The sequence below is a fragment of the Xiphophorus maculatus genome, chromosome 7, assembly GCF_002775205.1.
Source record: "Xiphophorus maculatus strain JP 163 A chromosome 7, X_maculatus-5.0-male, whole genome shotgun sequence".
In the NCBI taxonomy this organism is placed as follows: domain Eukaryota; kingdom Metazoa; phylum Chordata; class Actinopteri; order Cyprinodontiformes; family Poeciliidae; genus Xiphophorus; species Xiphophorus maculatus.
The window spans coordinates 13153914-13174835 of record NC_036449.1 but is presented as its reverse complement, the minus strand read 5'-3'; the positions used below and the strand labels follow the sequence as shown (position 1 = coordinate 13174835).

At 41.4% G+C, this 20922-nt stretch overlaps 1 protein-coding gene across 1 annotated transcript; it reads right to left on the bottom strand.

Moving 5' to 3' along the window:
• Nucleotides 1–4155: 4155 nt before the first annotated feature.
• On the bottom strand, nucleotides 4156–20141 carry LOC102227153 (insulin receptor substrate 2-like). Its single transcript, XM_023336775.1, has 2 exons — nucleotides 16057–20141; nucleotides 4156–6999 (listed from the first exon to the last, which is right to left on the bottom strand). The coding sequence occupies exons 1-2, from the start codon at nucleotides 19388–19390 to the stop codon at nucleotides 6995–6997; spliced, it is 3339 nt and encodes a 1112-aa protein (XP_023192543.1). The 5' UTR covers nucleotides 19391–20141; the 3' UTR covers nucleotides 4156–6994.
• Between the last annotated feature and the right edge of the window lie 781 nt (nucleotides 20142–20922).

The window sequence follows — 20922 nt, the reverse complement described above, 5'->3', positions numbered from 1 at the left end:
ATGCTATCCATAACGCCAGTCATTCTGAACTAACATCAGTAACAATCAAACCCTGTCTTCTCTTGATAATAGTAGCACTACAATACATTGAGGGAAATGAAATGAGAGTGCACAGGAAGGATTAATTTGTGTGACAGTCCACATGTAAACACAGAGAGAAAGATATCAGCAGAAAGCGGAAAGCATTCTATGTTTACTCCAGCTTTGCTGGCTTGTAATGAAGTGCAGAGAGGATGATACAACAATGTAAACATGTTCCAGAGCGCCAGCTTGAAGAATCGGGTGTGTGTTATTGTAAAGAAAAAAAAAAACAGGAACGAGAAATAACTGTTGACCACTGATTCACAAGTAGGAAGTGGTATTCAAATAGATTTTCATTATTGTCATGTCTGTCAGTCAAACAGGCCTGAGCATTTCTCACCTCCTGAATGGGCTGTGTCTCATTATCTGTTCAACCATTACAGTCAGAACTAACATGTGCCATGTTTCATTTATGCACAGGCAAGACAAGCTTCAGTACCTTTCAAAAGTATTCAGATTTTTGCTAAAAAAAAAGCCACAAAAAGAAAGTTATAATTATAAACCAATATATGAGTGTTCTTTGATCAAAACCCTTCCATTGTGTTGCTGGAAGGCAAACCTTCGTCACAGTCTGTAACCTTTTTGTAGACTTTTTGCCAAAACTTCCTTTATTTAACTCCATCCATCTTCCCATCGGTTTTGACTGGCTTTCCTGTAACTGCAGAAGAAAAGTGTCATCATAGCGTGATGATGCCACCACCAGTGTTTCACAAATGAGGTGGTGTGTTCCTGATGGACAGTGTTTGCATGAAGGCCAAAACATTCATTTTCTTGTCTGACCTGAGAAGATTCTTGTGGACTTCACAACAAGCCCTGCACTAATAACCAGAAATTGATTAAACCTTATAAAGTACTTAAACCTGATAGCATATGTGTGCATAAAAAAGTTGTGGTTAATGTAATGGGTGACTCAAATTTTAGTCTAATTTCAGGTCAGGCCAGTTGCATTAGTTGTAGCAAGTCATTTAGGTCCTTAAGCAAAGCAGCTCAAGGCCATCACTACCACCAACATGTTTGACTGTTGTTATGGTGTCTTTTTTCTGAAATGCTGTATTAGTTTAACACCACACATAATAGGCTTTTCAAAAGACCGTCTTCTGTCACTTCCATCCACAGAAAACTGTGTCAGATTTCTTAGGGACCATCAAGTTTTTTGGTTAATTGTGAGACCAGAGTATTTTCTGTTAAAACATGAACATTAACCTTAACTAAGGGAAGTGAGATTTAGATGTTTAGATGCTTTAGATGTTGTTCTTGGATTTTTTTCAATCTTCTTAAAGCAGATTTATGACACCAATCACATCATACTTATTTTCTTTACTTGTGCATGTTTGTGTAAAATGGCTATCACAGTGTTTCTTTGGAGTCCTGAAGCTGTAGAAATGACTCTGTAACCTTTTCTAGACTGATAGATATCTAGAGATTCCAGTATTTGGACCTGGTTACAGATGATGAAACTGACCTCAGCTTTCCAACAGTCATGGTTAATCACAGTTAATTCACAATGTAATAGGGGTGTAGCTAGATTGCCTTGGATGAGTTTTTACCCTGCATAAATAAAATTCTCATTCGAAAGTTCAGATTACCTTTATCTAATATAAGATTTGTTTAATACTCTTAAACATTTTAGTGTGACGAAAACACAAAACAGAAGAAACTTGTGATTCACACCACCAATCCAGTATTATACTGAAAATATGTCAGCTATTAGTGGTCACTCAGGACAACTGAAGGCTGTCTGTTTTGATTGGGTGGTGGGGATGGAGAGTGGGATTTGTGGGGATGTGGAGCGTTACATCCACAAATGGCCACACAGCCTGCTTGCTTTTAAAAGCACACACACACTTATACACTCAGTTGCTAATGTGGTGTCCCAGACAGCTTTTCCGGAAGCGTACCATTTCCTTTGGAACCACTGAAGGTCCCTGTCCATAAGTCGGATGACCCCCTTGGGGCCACAAGCTACTTTATGCTACTCATGTGGACCTCTCCATTCTTACATCTGCCCCAGCCCACCCCCACAAACCCCAGATAACACATATGCTCACTTGTGTAAATGGATACAGGGACTCGTGCACATGCAGACATACAGGCGCTATTCACACACAATGAAGTTCATTGGGTTCGCAGTTGCGATTTGCATGGTCTTATCGAGAATGTCTTTATTTGAGTCTAAGGTAAAGTACCACATGTCTTCCATATTTGACTCAGTCAACATAAAGCACTGAAAATATCACTCTTTCAGCAAACAAGCCACGGAACAGGAGACCTGTCAGAACGGAACATGCCTGCAGCGTATTTTCTACACTATATGACATTTTAGCAAACTGAAATAGTCTTAACTTAAACATTAGCAACAAATCAAGCAGGGGATGGACTCGGTAATTAAATAACAGTGACATGATGTTTGTTTTACAGACAATATTTTCCACTTTACTCTCAAGGATTTTGCCCTCGCATTAGCCCTCTATCTGTGCTTCTGGGACATCTGCCTAATGTATGACCTCCACCCCAGGGCTATTATTCTATACCTTCTGCACTGTCAGTCAACCAGCACACTGCTGCGGCTCAACCCAACTTTTTCCAGCTGCTCCAAACAATTCCTCCACAACAGCTACAAAACTTCAAGGACAAATATATCATTTTCAGCTTGAGTGTAGGGCTTCATAAACAGTATTTGCACTACTTTTGAACTTTTTTGAGTATGCTACATCTGCCGATATTGATGTTTTTTGTTGGAAAAGAGTGCATAATTTTAACGTAGAAGGAACATCTTTTTAAAAGTCTTTTTTATACAAATATTAAAGGTGTTACTTGACCTTACATAAAACCCAGTGCAACCAGTTCTCTGCAGTAATCACCCGGTCAGAGTCCTGTTGTGTGTAATTTAATCTCAATATAAATTCTGATGTTTTTAAAGGCGTCAGAGGTACAGTACATTAGAGAACATGAGAATAGCATCATAAAGAACAATAAACATGGCAGACAGAGCAGGGAGTAAGTATTAGAGAACTTCGAAGCAGGGGTAGAGAATGATAAACCCATCCATCATGACCTGAGAGCAGAGCATTAATCAGAGAAGAGCCCCACGTTGTCAGGGCAACGGTTGTGCACTCCTCAAATTCAGCCTTTATGACAACGTGGCATGTTAAAACCACGCTCTCAGTGAAAAAGTGGTGGCAGCATGATGGTTTGAGGATGGTTTTCTTTAGCAGTGACATGAAAACTGCTCAGATTTGATGAGGAAGAGGACAAAGCTAAAAAAAAAAGGATAATCCTGGATGGAAACCTGAAGAATTGCAACTGGAGGAGAGGTTAAGCTTTCATACCACCAGCGATACAATGAAATGGTTTAGGTGAAAGCATGTTGATGGTTCAGTCAAAGTCGAGACAGTAATGCAACAGAAAATCTGTAGCAAAACTTGGAAATCTGTGTTCACAGATGCGCTAGCCTCAATCTGTCTAACCTTAAGCTGTATTGCCAAAAATGGAATGGGAGACATTTTCTGTCACTTTTATCTCTAAATGTTCAACACTGTTTGAGACATACCAATAAACTAATCAGGGCCAAAGGTGGTTTTGCAAAGTATTAAGACCATTTGCAGATTTTTATTTATAAGAAAATAAAATGCAACTAGAAACAATGTTTTGTTTTCCTTCCACTCCCCGTTTATGTTCTACTTTGGTTTGGTTTTAACACAAAAATAATCTTAATAAAATATGTTGAGGTTTATAGTTTTCACCTGACATTATGTAAAAAGTTCAAAGGTGTATAAATATTTCTACAAGTGCACAAAAACGTGGAACCTTGCCTGTCATTCAAACAAAGAATCAGCATGATATTAAATCCTAGCTGTTTCAACATGGCTGGGGGTCGCGACAACCAGGCACAAAAACAATGACAATGCTAATACTGCAACTATTGCTAGATAAGCTCTCAGCCCAAGTTTCAAAGTTATGTTTATAGACGTAGAAAACAAGATGTGCTCAATTTTTATTCTTTTTTTCCATGAACTAGAACAAGTTGTAAAAACAATCTTTTTGGAGAAGATGATCAAGAAACACAAACCAGTCTTCAATTTTCTTAAATATCATTTATTGCATGTATCTATAAAGAATCAATACAATCTAAAGCAATAAGCTAAGTTTAAATTATCATTTCTTAGTAGCATCACAATGTGCATGATATGAAATATGTACAATGAAGACACAGCAAGGCAAGCCAGAGCCCATCTGATGCTGAATAAAAACATTTTCCAAAATGCAAAACACTGCTCAAAACGCCAAAAATATTTCATTAGCTAAAAGAAAATGAAAAAAAAAGCCAAAAGGTTTTCCATTTCAAAATTGGAGGACAAAAATTGTACAAATGGCAAACATTTTTGATTTAAATTTTTAAAAACATTATCAACATTATTTCTACATTTGGTTCATCTCTGTAAACTAATTTTTCGAAAGGTGTAAATATTGCATAGATGCCATGTGTGTCGTACCTAAGTATCAAGAAGTAATTGTGTCAAGTATTAATCATTTTTTTCTTTCTATTTTTTATTTTATATTCCAGAACTACAGCATTAGAAAATGTCCTCATAGTGGCATCCATTTTGCAAGACTATCCCATGACAGTAAAAAAAAAAGAAAGAAAAATAATCAAAAGCGAAACCTTGTTGGTCATCGTATAACTTAATTAGTGCTTTTGTTGTGTCAGGAAAAAAAATCACTCAAACACATACTATGTACAGTACAAACATATTATTTAACTTAACACCTCTGAAATTTTCTCAGCATTTGCTCAGATGTAATTCTCTGTAACGCTGCACTATCTACAGTATATAGGCGAAGGTACCTGTGATTTGAGATAAATAAAATGCTTCCCTTGGTTTTCGTTCGGCGAGTGTAAGTGTGGTGGTTTCCGGTGAGTACATCTGGATGTTGCCTTGTTGAAGCCTGCGTTCCCAGGCTCAGAACACAGCACGTACTACATTCAGCGTGTCTTGTGTTACAATCTGGAAAGTTTGAAAATGCAGGACTGCGCAGAGAAGCCTAATCAAAGGGCGGGGCCCCGTGGCCCTGCGAGGCTCGTGTGCCACATTGCTTTGGTGACGGAGCGCTGCAATGAGGCATCACATGAGGGGAAAAATACTATCCTAGGCTGTATAAATCGCTCGCAAACATTCATTCTCCTGACGCTTGTCCTGACTGGCCATGGACCGGTTTCTGTTATCAAGGCTTTCAAAAAGTTGAACTTTTGTAGCTGTCAACGTGTTCTGCCACATTTTCGTTTTCAGCGATTGCCACTGCAGGTTAGCTGGCTGAAGAAAGGGTGCCACGGTTTTCCCTCGCTTACTAGAAAGACAGATTCAGCTGTTTGGTTTGGATATTTCTGGTTGGCAAAAACAAGGACAGTCATGCTGTGGAAACAGCAGTGTTCATTGCTCTTGTTAAAGTAAAAATATTTTACTGGCAAACTGAGCTATAATTAACCTGCTCATTAATATCTTAGTCTCCATAACACACCCTTGAAAATGATCCCAACATTTTATGTTCTTATAATAAAATGTTTGCGTAGCTCTTTGTCAAAATAACTTTAAATGAAAAAATGACAGATAGCATTATTATAATTGTCTCTACATGCTTGATTTAAATAAGAGTATTTTCCTTTAGGGTTTCCTTGGTACAGTGAAACTGGTATTTTTCTCCAAAGTTGTCATCACATTAGAATCTCACGCCGGTCCATGCCCGGTCCAGGTGGGTCATCGTTTCCTGCAGGACTTGTGCAGGATGTCACAGGTGAAATGAGACTTGTGCTCAGACAGGCAGACACAGATCTGATGCTCTGCTGCGTGCGCCTGTGGTGCTACTAAGGTCCTCCTGGCATTAATTCTCTCAGTTTGAAAACACCATGTTATGGAATAAATATATTACTCTGGACTTTGAATACATCACTTTTGTTATAGATGTGGCAAGATAAGGAACTTAATCTCAGAGAGGCTGGCTCTGATAAACATTCAGTCAGTTAAAATGATCAGGTAAATCTTTGATACTGTGTATTTAAAGGTCCAAACTAAAAGGGTCCATCAGAATGAGGCTGATGGCTAGAGTAAGGCTTTGGATTGATGTATTTTTTTTTTTTTTGTACTTTTTTGCATTTTATTTTAACATTCACCTCTGAAAATAAATATTTCATATATATTTCTACTGTTTGACTCAGTGCTGAGGTAGGGTTTTTTTTTTCTTGTGTAAGTAGACATTACCTTTGACTTTTAAATATGCTCACAAATGCCGTCTTCTTTTTGCAGCTCAACCCTGTATGCAGATTCTCACACCCTTTTCATTTAATACATACATACATCGTAGATAAATAAATAAATACATGTTATCAGTATTCATGGATACTGATAACATTTTTTTTTTCTTTGCATGTAATTGCGTACGCATGCTCTCCAGGTTTGGTTCACAGGTTTTCAGGTGAGAAAAATCTGACAACTACTTGGCTGAAGCCAAAATAAAATCCGATTCTAAGTCTGTAAATGGAATAAACTACAACAGTAAATGCTCTAATAATGTACTGCAGAAGAGATCGAAGGCCTAGGAAATGAGATAAAGTTACCTATCTAGTGTTAAGAGTTTCATATTCTGTTGGAGTTCTTGGTCTAGCACTACAGCAGCAATGGCACCTGGATGTTTGGGTGCTGAGAAAAAAGGAGAGGAGGGATTTAGGTCAAGGGTCAAATGTCTGTGTTTCCGTGGTTATGGCCGTCTCCAAACTCCCCACAGAGGGCAGCGAAGAGGTTAAGGGGCGTCAGCTGTCCAGCTGTTGCAGTGGTGACCTTATCATCTGGATACAGCGGAGTTTCACTTTCACAGGAAGGGGAGGAAGAAGAGGAGGAGAGGCGGGAAGACCCATCAGTCTTCATTCTGGAAGAAGAAAGGAAAAAAATTAACTTTATAGAACCAGATGTCATACTGTGATAAAAAACACACGTTTCCATTCAGTATCTTTTTAATGGAGAATGAAAGAAAAGGTCCACAATGGGAAAATGTCAGGTCTGTGTTTTGGGTAGAGCTGTGTAGATACCTCCACAACACTGGAACCACTCGGGTATTGTTTATTGTTGTTTATTGACTGTGTAAAACTGTGTAAAAAAATAAAAAAATTGATGATCTGGTACATTGTTTTAAAGAAATACAACCTCTGTTTGTTTAGAGGGGCATTCTTTTTGTTAACAGTAATTAAAAGCAGTTCGGACATATGAGAAACGCCCTGAAATTACACACCAGATCAACTCAAAGTTGTGTCACTTCCTGCTACAATAGCATGTGCCTTCTGTAGTAAAGCAGCGGTAAGTAGAGTTAGAATATGAGTTTATGTATCTTTCAGGCTGTTGAAGGGAATTAAAACAGATCAATTAGTAGATGTGTGCCTTGGTTTATCTCTTTTCTTCAGCAATTATAAATGTGGTGGTTCAATCGTCATAATACTGAAGGCAGAAGGTATTATCATTTAGCTTGTCTGGAACTGGGTGAAAACACCTCAAACTCCCAAAACTCATTGGTTTGCTTATTACATGCTTTCATTATGTAAAACACTTCAGACTTTCCATTAAGGAAGGTATTTTCTTCCCTCAAAAGAGAGCAAAACCAGGGCAAGGACGTTCAAATCCTCCTATAGGACACTTCAAAAATAAATGCCAACTTTAGCCTCATCAGTTAGCCAATCACAGATTGTGCCTCTCCTTCTGTCACTGTTGCTTTTTTCTACAAAATGCTGCAGGATAATTTAAAAGTGGTAGATGCTTCTTCAGTGATTTTTACAACACAATCTGAGAAACATACATAAGATTTCCAATATTTTGGTGGCAATAGAACCACGTAGTAATTAGAAAAGGGCAAAAATCAAGTTAAACCTGGACTGAATAATTATACAGTGAATGCCCCGGTATTTGTAAGGGTAAAGGATGACAGCAATACAGCAAAAACCTAAAATCTGCAAATACTAGCAATCATTTCTATAAATGCTTATGATTGTTCATTGTTTTTTTAACTTCAGAATCTAGCATCTGCAATCTGCCTTATTTCCGCTCTGAGAGAACAACCAATCAGTGCCAAGAATCTAAAATATTTTGCTTGTAAACAAACTTTCATCTATTCTTTCCACCTCCATATTTTGAAGTTGCTAATGTTTTCTACCTTTCTTCTATTTATTTTTTTTATAAATAATCAGTTTAAAATAAATATTCCTTTGTGTAGACAGGGCTTGATGGTCCCACTTTAAACAACAGTTGCTCTTCGAGGAGTTTGCTTTTGTGCTGTATATGCCTCGGCTGGTGAACACTGAAGTGGCAGGGGGATAAAACAGTGAGGCATTTAACACTATGCTGCTGAAACACGACAAGACTCTCCTGACGACTAAAAGAAGGGAAAATACCAACGCTGTACCTCAACAGAACTTTCATCTGTCCCTCGCACTCAGACAAATGCATGTGCTTCCAAATACCCTGAGAGCACGGTGTTTGACGTCTAGCATGTCTCTCAGTGGAAAGCTCTGCTGACCTTATGCCCCTGTGTACATGTTTGTGAGGTTTCATTTGCATGCAAGGCTATCAGATAGGAGCGGAAGTCTTGGCTGGCTGACACAAACACGCACACACACACACGCAGAGATAGTAGCTGCATTTCTTCTCTCGTTCGCTGCCTCCTCTGCTTCTTCCTGGCCGTGAAGAACAAGAGCTGTTTTCACAAAGCTGGATGTGATCATCATTTTCTAAAACAAACCTTTCATTCAGAATTCCTGTATACTCCCCTCCCACCCTTCCTCCACCCCCTTCCCACCATAAACATACAAACACACACACTTCTGTTCTCTATCTCTGCTCTATATATTCTGCCTTGAAGGAAAATGTAGATAGTAATATTAGTTCTAAAGAGGGAAAAAAAAAAAGCACAGGGAAGTTGGTTGAGGGGGAGTTGTTGTCCAGGATGCAAAAATATGGATCTGGAAAAGCTCGTTTGAATAACCGGATAATTGATTTTACTCCTGAGGCCACCTGTGCTGGCGGAGAGAGAGGAAAACAGACATGGTGGGGTGGGAAGCGGTGGAAAAACCACAGTAACAGAACGAACCTGACAGAGAGGAACGGGAATGCAGTGAGGTCATGGGACTCGGAGACCATACCGATCCAAATGTGTGTGAGGGGATGGGCTAGTCAGCAGCCTGTAGAGGCAAGCACTTGGGTGAGAATGACTGCGATCTGCCGGGAAGGAGAATTGAATCACCATACCAGCTCAGATCAACAACCAGGTGTGGCTGCTAAAACCAAAGTGATGCATCACCCCTCTTCTATCTATTTTATTTTGTTTAATTCCTTCTAAGAACAATAATTGCAACGACGGCGATCGGCCACACACAGCGCTTTTCAAACCCAAGAAGATTGTAGCGAAGAAAGGAGTAGGCTGGAAGGTTTGGGAAAGTGGGTGTGTTACTGGGAGGAGGGGATCCAGCAGGGGGGGGATGAACCCAGTACCCCCTACCCCTCCTCCTTTTTACAAGCACATGCACACACACACCCACCTCTCCCGGCAACAAAAAAACCACCCTCCTGCCCCCCACTCCCGGCCCCATATCTGCCCACCCACACCAACACAGACACACACAAGCTCTGTTCATTATTTATTTAGTTCACTCAAGCTAAAATTAGCCCCCTGCTTCATTCAGAGACACAGTTATGTATTAGCAGACTCCTCTCCGGCTCTTCACTGTCTGTTTGCAGATGAATTGCCAGTTTATGTCACCATCTGTCTGAAAAACGGGCCAGTAAACGAAGGAGCGGACAGGTCCGCTTTGTTTACATTCCTGAACCTGGTCAGCTCCTCCCTGATCTACAGCAGCGCTCAGGCCAAGCAAACACCGGCTGACCTCCCACACCTCTCTCTGCCTGACCAACAAAACAAAAACAGCAACAGCAAGGCAGGCTGTTGTCCCACACCAACTCTCACAAAAGCACAGAATCAAAATTGAAAAATTAGAATCTTTTTCTTTCCCATTCAACAAATGTGTATAAACAAATTATTGACATCATTAGCAGTCAATAAATTAATATACATTTACTTTAATGTGCATTTGAGCGTAAATATGAATAATTGTTCATCATTTTGACTGGTTCAAAACTTCTCCCTAAAATTAAAGGACCTTTTTCCTTTTTTATTTGTTAAAATATCTGTCCAAAATCAGAATCAGAAAGTCAGACTATTGCAACAGCAAAGCTCAGCTTATCTTTTTTTGCTGAAGCTTGTTGTTAGGTTTCAAAGTCCTTGTACGGAAATGCCCAAAAAATGTGTTGGACTGATTGGACCTGTCTCCAACTGAACAGAGCAGAGAGGTGCAGCCCCTCACTTATTATTCTATCAATTATTCTGAAAATTAATTGATTAATCAGATAAAAAGACCAGTACATTTTGCAGGTTTTTCATTTAGCCACATAAGCCTTTTTTATACAATATTAGAAAAATATTAAAACATGCAAATAAACAAATAATCTAATACTTTTTTGTAGCAAAGGATGCATCTACAACTAAAAAAATACTTCCAACATAAATGTGAAAATTTCAGCCATTTCTGCTTTCTACAACGTTTTTAAAAAATGCTGATATTTTATAATCAATATTTTTATGGCACCAGAATCTCATACAGGCAGATGTTTAGTTTGCAGTTATCCAATTAAATTAATACAAAGAAGAAACCCTCTGAGCTGAAATGAGGCAACACCTACTTGTTTGGCTTAGAGTAATTACCTAATCCATCAATCAATTATCACAGCAACATGTGCTCTAATTTTAATTCAGGTGTCTGAGATAATGGATGTGACAGCTCCATTCTCCACTAAAACAAACAACTGGCAGAATTCCAGTCCAGAAACAGAAACAGAAAGTCTTCATACATGACTTCAGAAAGCCGCATGTTCCTAAACATCAGATATGCGAGCTGTCCTTACATTAGAACCCTCTCACCTGGCGTGTGTTTGGGTACATCACACACACAGAGCCACTGTCACTGCTTCACCTTTCGGAAAACAAGCTACTGAACAATGTCTAATCCTGAAGAGAATGTAATCCGTCTTACCTCCGAGCTAAATTGAGGATACGTGAGGTTAACTTTGTTTTGATCTCGCGCTGGAACATCCCGCCCTACTTTGCTCAGAGTTATGTATCAGAGACGCTGCTTACGTGAGTCTGCAGGACAGGTGGTGTTCGGGACAGGTGAGGATGCACACAACCCCGTGTCCTAAAACCGAGATGCACGTAATATGAAGGAAATGAGACTGAAATGAGAAGCGGGACCACTTTCTAATGTGCACGAACAACTGCCAGTGACTTGTGTGTAAAACCTAATCAGAGATTCAATAAACAACAACAAGCACCCATGTGCACTGGATGTGTGAATATAAAAAGGTTCAGGGAGAGTGGAATCACATGGCTTCTGAAAAACAGAAGAAACAGTTTTGAAGAGCGACAACGAGGAGAAATGGGGGGGAGGAGGACGCACACAAGGAGAGAAAGGGGGGAAGGGTTTCAGGTTGGCTTCTTGAAACTGCTTGGCCACACCCCCACCTCCCCTCTCTATCCCTCTCTCTCTCTCACACACACACACACACACCCTCTCCCTCTGTTGTTGTGGTGGCAGATGGTGGCCAGTCACTGCCGTATTGTCACTCTCCTCGGAGGGGCCAGATAACCAGTGAGTACTGCTTGGCGGGGCAGGTGCAGAAACCCCTGACCCCACCACACCCCCACTATCCACCATCTGCTGATAGCTGTATATCTACGCACATGGTAGTGGCACACAAAGTCAGAATGTGTGACTGGTGGGTGTGTGTATTTTCGGGGATAGGGGGTGGGCGAGCAGTCTGGGCCCACAAATGGAGAGCGTGAGTCAGTTTTCCCCCTCCGTCTGCACCCGTGCAGGACTGCTTTGATTCAAAGAACCAAATGTTGCGTATAAAAAAATAGGAAACAAAAAAAATGGAAAGTTGGGGGTTAGAAATGACAGAAGGATGATGAAGAACGTTAGCAGGTAGTCTACAAAAGGGGAAAACAAAAGGAATAAAGAGAAGGTGTTAAAACACCAGACAGGCCTCCTTTACCTGTTCTGACCGAAACATAGAAATTTAAGTGAGTGGATTTCTCATAATCCTTTCAACACAACACCACCTGACACCCAGACGAGTAAATGACAAAAGCTGTGTTTCCATCAGAGTTCACTTCAGGGCATTAGGAAAATCTGACAAAGCAGTCTAAATTTGGCCGAAAGCCTCCTCTACATTTTCAAAACATGTTTTTACGCGTCCTTCAGGTAGATTTAGTCTCTTTTGAAAAAGAGCCGTGGTGCATAAACAAAGGTGGACACACCTCTAAGAGTTCACATCAAAAATTATTCAACTTGCGGTAAGAGGGAATTTTTAGATTCTGCAAAGGAAAAGTCAGTAAATTTAATCTGTAATTGTGTAAGGTAAGGCTTTACCGATCCGGCTTTTCCTGACTGATATGCATCTCCTTTCTTGGACAAAATGACATTCTGACCTTTCTTTCCAACTAACCCTTATAGGGAGAATGTGCTGCAGGTTCTCTAATAGAGGTGTTTGTTTTGACTAAACAAGTGAATTTAAAGACTAGTTCCCTTTATCTTTAAGTGATTTTTGTATTAAATTCAAAAAATGCATCAAAGTACATGCAATTGTTTGATGTATTTATAGATGGAGAATCATCATCAAGTATTTAGTTTTGAGGTATTTAATCAACAAGAAAAAACAGATTTTTGGTTTGGCTTTTTCTGATCAGGGCAGATAAAGAATCAATTAGAAAAATTCATTGGTGCCTGTCTAATGTAATATTTTTTAACTACTACTTTCAACAAAAAAAAGATCACTCTCGTTTTTAGCTCATTGCAGGAATTTGAGCGCAAACTTTCCATTGGTACAAAGAGCAAGAATAACATGGTAATTTGACTAATTTGCTTCATCTTTGTGAAAAGTCTGAAAGAGTCAGTCTGAAATTTGCAACACAAATAAAGAGAAATGCGGATACTGTCCGCAGGCCAATAACGTTTCCAACTGAAACCTGCAGAACTTCCTCCGTACACTGACAGACAGGAAGTGCTAACAAATTAGCAGCATCTTCCTTTTATGATCTGGGATGACAGATTACAGCAGGTGATGGCCAAATGTACATGAAGAATGGCAGGAATGCAAACAACAGTGTACCAGCGAACATGGGGAATGTGGCAAAGCCTGTCAACTTGTACTAAACAGGCGTGGCTTTTTTTTTTTTTTAAATATTTGCTATTTTGATGCGGAGGTCAATCATCTTTAAATGGGCAAAGACTGATTAACATTTCCCCCTGATTATTTTCTCTGTCTGCTTTCTAGCTAGGCCTTTTATGTTCCATTAATCAATAAAACGTAGTCAAAGCACTAAAGTTTTTTTTTTTTTTTAAGTTACTATTACTCCTACTGCAGTTAAAATAATATAACATGTTAATTATAAAACTGCCACATTTATCAGTAACAGACACAAGCAACGTTATTCTTACTTTGCTCTGTAAGAATAACAAACTGATATTAACAAGTTAGTCAGGCTACCTGCTCTGGTAGTCGTTTATTTTTAAGTCTATTTTAGTGTTTAAAACTGCATTGTGTAGATGAAGGTATAACTGTTTTTTTTCCTACTAGAAACATTTGCAAACAGCAGACTTTCTCATTCTTGTAAAAAAGTTCAAACTGTAGTTCACCTTATTTGACTGCCACTGTGTAGCAACAGGTGGGGGCAAGGCAGTTACTAATGCTCCAATAAACAAACAGGCAGCACATTTCCAGGTCATTTCACCTTTTTGGTCATTTTTTTACCTGACTTTTTGGTATGTGAAATTGTGATGTCTACTGTGAGATGTTCTATCACCCGTCAATTTGTAATTCATTATGTTAATGTCTGTAACATAATAAAGTTAGTTGACTCCAATAAATTACCACTCAATTGGACATTTATTGTGTGAGGAAACAGCTCCAAATGTGGATCAAAACAAATAACACAAAGTTTTCAACTAATAACATTCAACTGAATTAAGCATTAAATTTTAGAATCTTTATGACTATTAATCTCTTTATAATTCCAGTAAATAATAATCAATAGAGAGAAGAACTAATACAACTTAGGATGTCTTAAAAACGGGAAAAAAATTCCTACCAAACAGTTTGTAAACCGAGGCAGGTACCAACTGTCAAAAGGATGAATTTACCCGAAACCATCTCCATACAGGGAGGAGTTTCAATATTTTTGAAAAATCCAGGAACATTTTCAACAGTACGGAAAGTACACGTTTACAGTGCACGTGTGTCTCTTTCAAGTCAACTATCCCCATACAAAACATGTTTATCAGAGCTTGTTCTTGTAAAAGAACATTTCATTGGCATGTTTGTGAATTTGCTCACAGAGGGGGAAAAGAAAAGAATCCTCCCATCACCCCCTCCTCCTCCTCCTGCTCCTCTAAGTCCATCCCACCAGGTTAGAAAAACAAGTGAGCATTCACCTCTCCCAGCAACCTTTGCACACTGCCCACATTCCAGCTCTGAAACCCAGTACCTGACAATTGATAAACAACTGACTCACTTGTTTTTCTGGGGAACCCGATGACTTGCACTGAACTCCACGCCGGCTGCGGCTCAGAGAACGAGAGCCTTGGCTGAGACCAGAAAGGGGAGACAAGCCCAGTTGTGAAAGCACAAACACTAATTAAACTCTACTATTTCACCATCAGGAACACAGATTTTTGTGACTCATGATGATCCCGTCTCTCTGTATTTTCTTTTCAGGCAAACAACAACTTCTAACATGCCCCTGCCAGGTCATCAATCTCTGTAAATAAACCCCTTCCATTTACACATGTACGAAAAGCCACTGATGCAACACTGAACAAAATGAGGGGAAAGGTAATATTTTGATGGGGGGGGAATACCGCTACTGCCCCTCTCCCAAATGTTAGCTGTTTCATGGTTACAAAACACAGCGCAAGACACTTTAAATAAAACATATTCTAGATCCTTCTACAGTAGGATCGTAATGTGGTGCGTCACTGTATAAGATTAGATTTTTTTTTTCTGACATACTGACGTGGTCGAAAACTGCGTCACTGAGGGAGCTCAGAGCAAACCATTCACACAAAACACACGATGGAAGCGTCAAGCCAAACAGAATACAACCATAAGAAGCTCTTTCAAAATAAGATGGCTGCAGAGGAAGAATACAATAAAGTGTGACTCTTCTTAGCTAATTTAGTAAGCTAATGAAAGAGCAAAAAGACAATGTGCTGCACCCAAAATCGACACTATTTTCTCCATTTGTATCCTTTGTTTACTTCATAATAGTAATTCAAACTCTCTTATTTGGGAATTGAAATAAAACTGTTTCCAGCACACTAGCTCTGCAGTTTCAAACAAGATAAAAGACTACCTCAGAATCACACAGTGGGATTTTTCAGTGATGGGTGGAACGAGTAGGTGACTAATCCTATCTAAACATCGCAGCCCACACCCAGCAGTCATGTTAATAACTGGCTTACTTCTGTGAGACTTCTGCAGCCTGTGTTTACATATCACTATATTAGCAGTGGAGGAATAAAAAAAGACACAGCTGATGACCAGGTGCTGGTTACTTTCAACACACTATAGAGTCAGAATTATGAGGTTATGAAAGATCTGCAAGGTAAAAAATAATGGCCAAACAAGCTCGATGCAGATGAAGATACATGTTTTGCTGCAGGTCATGTCAACATAAAGAAGTTCAAAAGATGTAGGAAGTGATGTTATGCGTGGCCAATCTCTGGCTCACTGAGGCGGATCATGATCCTACTCTACCCTTACACCACTCCCTTTATGAATGAAAAACCTGCTGAATGAAAGGGCGTGTGCAATGAGGACAAACACTCACCTTTCACAGCAGCAGTAGTAGTCTCCTTGAATCCCAGGCTGGCGTAGGGGCTGGCGCTGAACCCATTTAGACCCCCTTTGCAGCCGCAAGTCGTCTTGAACCTCAGGAATTCGTCGCATCTGCCTAACCTGCCCCCTCCGAGGTTCCCCTCCATCAAGTTTAAGGCAATGTAGTTCAGTCCGTTTTGATACCCCGCTGACGTTTCCCTGCACATGGGGCTGGTGTGGTCCTCGCCGGGCTCCTCAGAGCTGTGGACAGAGCGGGACACGTTCTCCACAGAAGCGGAGCTGTGCCGCTTGGTGTCATGGGCGAAAGACGGGCACACGGGCGTCACAGTGGTGGTGGAGGAGAAGGTCTCGGAGCTATGGCGGCGACGCCCCTGAGGGTCAGCCCGGATAACCTTGGCCCCCCGGTCTGGATCTACAACACTGAGAGATAACGATGGTGCCCCAAGTAGGAAAGAATCCACTGGCACAAGGGGCACCACATCCACTAAGCTGCTTTCAAGACTGAGTCTCTTCACACATGCAGTGGGGCTGGTGGGGAGAGGGGTGGCATCAGTGGCGCAGAGAACAGATAAAGGAGCAGGTGGACCAAAGGTCATCTCAGTGTAGTCACTTTTGGTAATAGCAGGCTCACTTACAGGACTCCCTTTCTGTCCCATTGTCTTTGTCTCTCCCTCCGTTCTCTTTTCATCCTCCTTCCCTTCAACTCTCTGTGTGTCCTGCTGGTTGCTCACCATGCTGGAGCACATCAAGACTTCAGATGTATGGTTAAGACACCCCGGTGGGTGGGAACCTTCTACTTGATGTGATTCAAGATGAACCGATGACTTGATGTCAATGTTAGCATAGTTTGACAGAGACAGTGATCCCTCCTCTGTACACATTACGCTTCCAGCCTCTGAGCTCTCCAACGGTGGGACGTCGGCAGCAGTACCAAAATCAATATTGATGTACTCTCCAGGGCTGCGAGGTTCTGAGGGAAGGGGATGCTCACTCATACATGGTAGTGTTCGAAGGGATTCCAAAGCCAGGCGAGTGGGCCGGCACACCCTGCTGCGGTGCAACAGGCCTCCATCTGACCGAGTCAGTTTTAGAAGAGAAGGGAGAGAAGATGGAGTGGTTGGCGTACCTGGGGAGCTACTGGTTCCAGATTCTCCAGGTGAGACGGGACCACCGTTTGACTCTTCTTCTATCCGTTGTCTCTGTAAACTCATTACAACATACTGGTCGGTGTCAGCAGACCCAGTTCGCTGCAACTGTCCTTTGACCGATCTTGGTAGGGAGCTGTAACAATAAGGCTGTCTGTGGTGGAGGTGTGGGTCTCCTGAGAGGCTGAGAAGGTACTCTGGGGGTGTGAGAGAAACCAGAGCATCAACGGGAGACATGTACAGGTACTCTCCATTGCTTGGCTTTCCATCACTGCTTTCCACTGACATCTTGTGTCCGCACCACATAGGCATGTAGCCATTGTCCTCCAGAGAAATACTCCCAGGGGAGTCTGTGCGTGGGGCTAGCCCTGCGGTGCAGGAGTGTGAACGTGGATTGATGATCTGCTTTGGAGCAGAAACACACATAGGGCTCATGGGCATGTATGGGTCGTCCTTGGACCCTGGAGTCTGGGGTGCAACTCCAGGCATCATTGGCATGTAGCCGCTGTCACCTTGGAGACTGTTAGAGCTGATGTGAACATCCCTGTAATCTTCTAGCCCGCTTCCTTTAGGTGAGGCCGTGTGACACCTCAAAGAAGACCGGCTTCCACTGGTGTATGTGGCTCTCATGAGAGTGTATTCATCCAGAGAAGCTGAGGACACCTGAGGGGGTCGCCTCTGCTGACGGGGGGTAGTGAGGGAGTATGTTCGCTTTCGATACACTTTATCCAGCTCTGACAGCCGCCGGTAGCCATTCTGATTTTGCCTTTCCATCACCATGTAGCCATCAAGTTCACTCCCATCCCTGGAGGGAGGGGTTTCTGCTTTCAGAGATTCAGGAGTGTTGCTGCGAAGGGTTAGGGGTAACCTGAGGTCCCGTGCATCAGCAGGGCTGGAGCCATATTCTTCACATGATATAAAGCCTGCATCACTGGGAGAGCCTGAGAATGATGCACTGCAGCTGGAGGGGCGGGGGACACTGCTGTCCACACAGTTGGACACATGTCCTGAGCATGGGTTGGCCACCGGCGGAGAATGAGACAGGGGCATAGACATGGACTTACTATGCTGGAGAGTAGAAGATTCAAAAGTCAAGGAGGGCCGTGTTGTTATGGTGTGAGACCGGCTCAGGAGGGTCCTGTGGACCCCTGGGCTGAGGGGGCTCCCAGTGACAGACATTGGGCGTGTCATGGTGCCATCGCCCTCGCTGGCCGTGCGTATACGACAAGACAGGCATTTACTACTCACAGGAGATGTGGCAGAGGTGCTGTCAGTACGGGACCTCCGGGGGAGGCCGGTCTGGCTCGGTGGGAGATTATTCAGATGCCTCCTTGTTGGCACAGAGATGGGGTTGGTGCTAGATGACTGACTTTTGCTGCGAGGGCGGAACTCCGACAGCTCCTTCATGGCTTTCATGGCCTCTAGGATAGTTTCGTGGATATTCTGAGCCACTACTGAGTCATCAGCTTGCATCCACAGCTCCCCTGGACCGATGGCTGCAGATCGACCCACCTCGATGAAGAAAAAGCTGTCGGAATGGCCGCACCTTCGGATGTTCATCAGCTGTAGTACGACAGAGGCGACCTCCGAGTTGAGCTTAACGAAGCTGATCATTCGGCTGGAGAGACAGAGCCTGTACACCCCGGTCAGATTCCTACTCTGTCCCAGTCCCCTGGATTTGAGGTTAACCTGCCATACCTCCTTGTAGGCGGCGGCCACCGGCGTTATTACACCGTAACTCGTCTCGTCGAAGCCAACCAGTGAAGACGCAGAGTTGGACGCCGAGCCGTCACACACTTTCCCCTCGGCCATTAGGTCCGTCAGCGCCCGGTACCAGTTCTCCTGTTCTTGCTCGTTTTCCGCCGCCACGGCAAAATACTCGTCCTTGGTGTAAAGAGCAATGAGATACTTGTGTTTCGCGTCCGCTCTCTTGCTGACGTTGAGGCAGCAGTCCAGGGGAACAACTCTCTTAGCGGCGGACTTGTTTCTCCATTTCTTCTCGTTCTCGTAGTACTCCAGCCGGGCAGGGAATCCTTCACACGGCTCCTTTAAAACGAAAAAGCGCTTGTGTCCGTGTTTCTGCTTCTTCAGATATCCACATTTTTTCGCGCTGCTATTGACGTTTGCATTACTAGTGCTGGTCATCAGCGCCTGACCGCCCGTGGTTGGCGGACTCGCCATTCTCGTGTTCCTCCAGTCCAGACCAGACCAGACCGCAGCGCTTGAATTTCCAGGAGTCGCTTGAAGAAAAAGAAAAGAAAAAAAAAAAAAAGAAAAACTCCGCGCTTTATTTTTAATCCTCTATTTCCAGAGCCGTACGTGCGCTCGTCTTCTCCCGCAGCCAAGCAATAAATAACACATGCCGGCTGATGTTCAGACTGAAGAGAGGAAACAACATGTGACGATCTACACATCCAGCTTTGGCTTAAAAAAAGGAAGGGAAAAGCGAAGGAGAAAAAACTCACTCACTCACACTCACACACGCACCGGCAGTGGGCGGTGCGCCCTGAGCTCATTGTGCTCATTGGTGGAAACGGGATGAATGCTGGAGAGAGAGGAGGAGGAGGAGGAGAAAGCCCTCCTACTATCACTCTGCCCTCTTCCGACTCATTTACGCGTAGTCACACAGCAGCGTAGCTTTATTTATAGCCTCTACTCCCATGATCCATCCAGCCTTTTTTTTTTTTTAGCAGGATATGGATCCAAAAAGACAACCGAATAAGATCTTGTTGTATAAATCTTTGGGTGGATTATAAAACACCGACTGATACACGTTTTTTTTATATTATCATTTTTTGTAATGATAGTATGTTGATAGTATTTTCGCAAAATAAAAGATCAAAACTATGAATTAGACAAAGATCAATTAAATGCTAAGTTATTTTGTAAACAACCTTGTAGAAACAAAACACCAACATTATGAATCTGGATTGATTAGAAAACATGTGCCCTTTTCTTTGATATTTAAGTATTTGTATCATTAATATGTTGCATTATATAAAGTAAAGTAAAGACAATTAATTCTGTAACTAGCTAGTTACTTCTTATTTCAGTTTTAGTTTTGAATTTACTTTTGTAAGTGGTTATGTTTTATATGTTATTTAAAATGATGTATTAATATTAACATTAAGGATGAAAAACTATAATAATATTTGGCAGACAATATTGGAAGTTATTATTTGGAAATAGTAACATAGTAATAGTATTTAATGTTTTGTTTAAAGATAATACATATCTAATAATCATTTCATAATGTTTTTCTTACATAATCTATGTGTTTTGCATTATTTTGTTTTTAAATACTGTAACCTAAATTAGTATTTACAGTATAAATATTAAATGTTACTACAATTTTGTTTGCAAAAATAATCCCATTCATATGTATTCAATTTTAAGAATTATTATACATTTTATATAATAACTTTCTGGCACTTAGATGCTGGCACTTGGTCAGAAGTTCATGAAACTCTATGTTATTTTCCCTTCCACTCCAGCTATTACAGGAACTCGTGAAATGTGTGTTGTTGTATAACATAACCTGTTAACCTTCTGCATATTTGTGTTTGCCTGGAGCTGTTCAGAGACAGTCCGTGTCCATCTGCACAAAAAGGCAGGGTAAGGAAGGCTCAAGCATAATTCACATATTCTACATCAAAACAAAATTACTGTGTGCAACTTAAAAAAAAAAAAAACCAAAAAACACCCATACATGG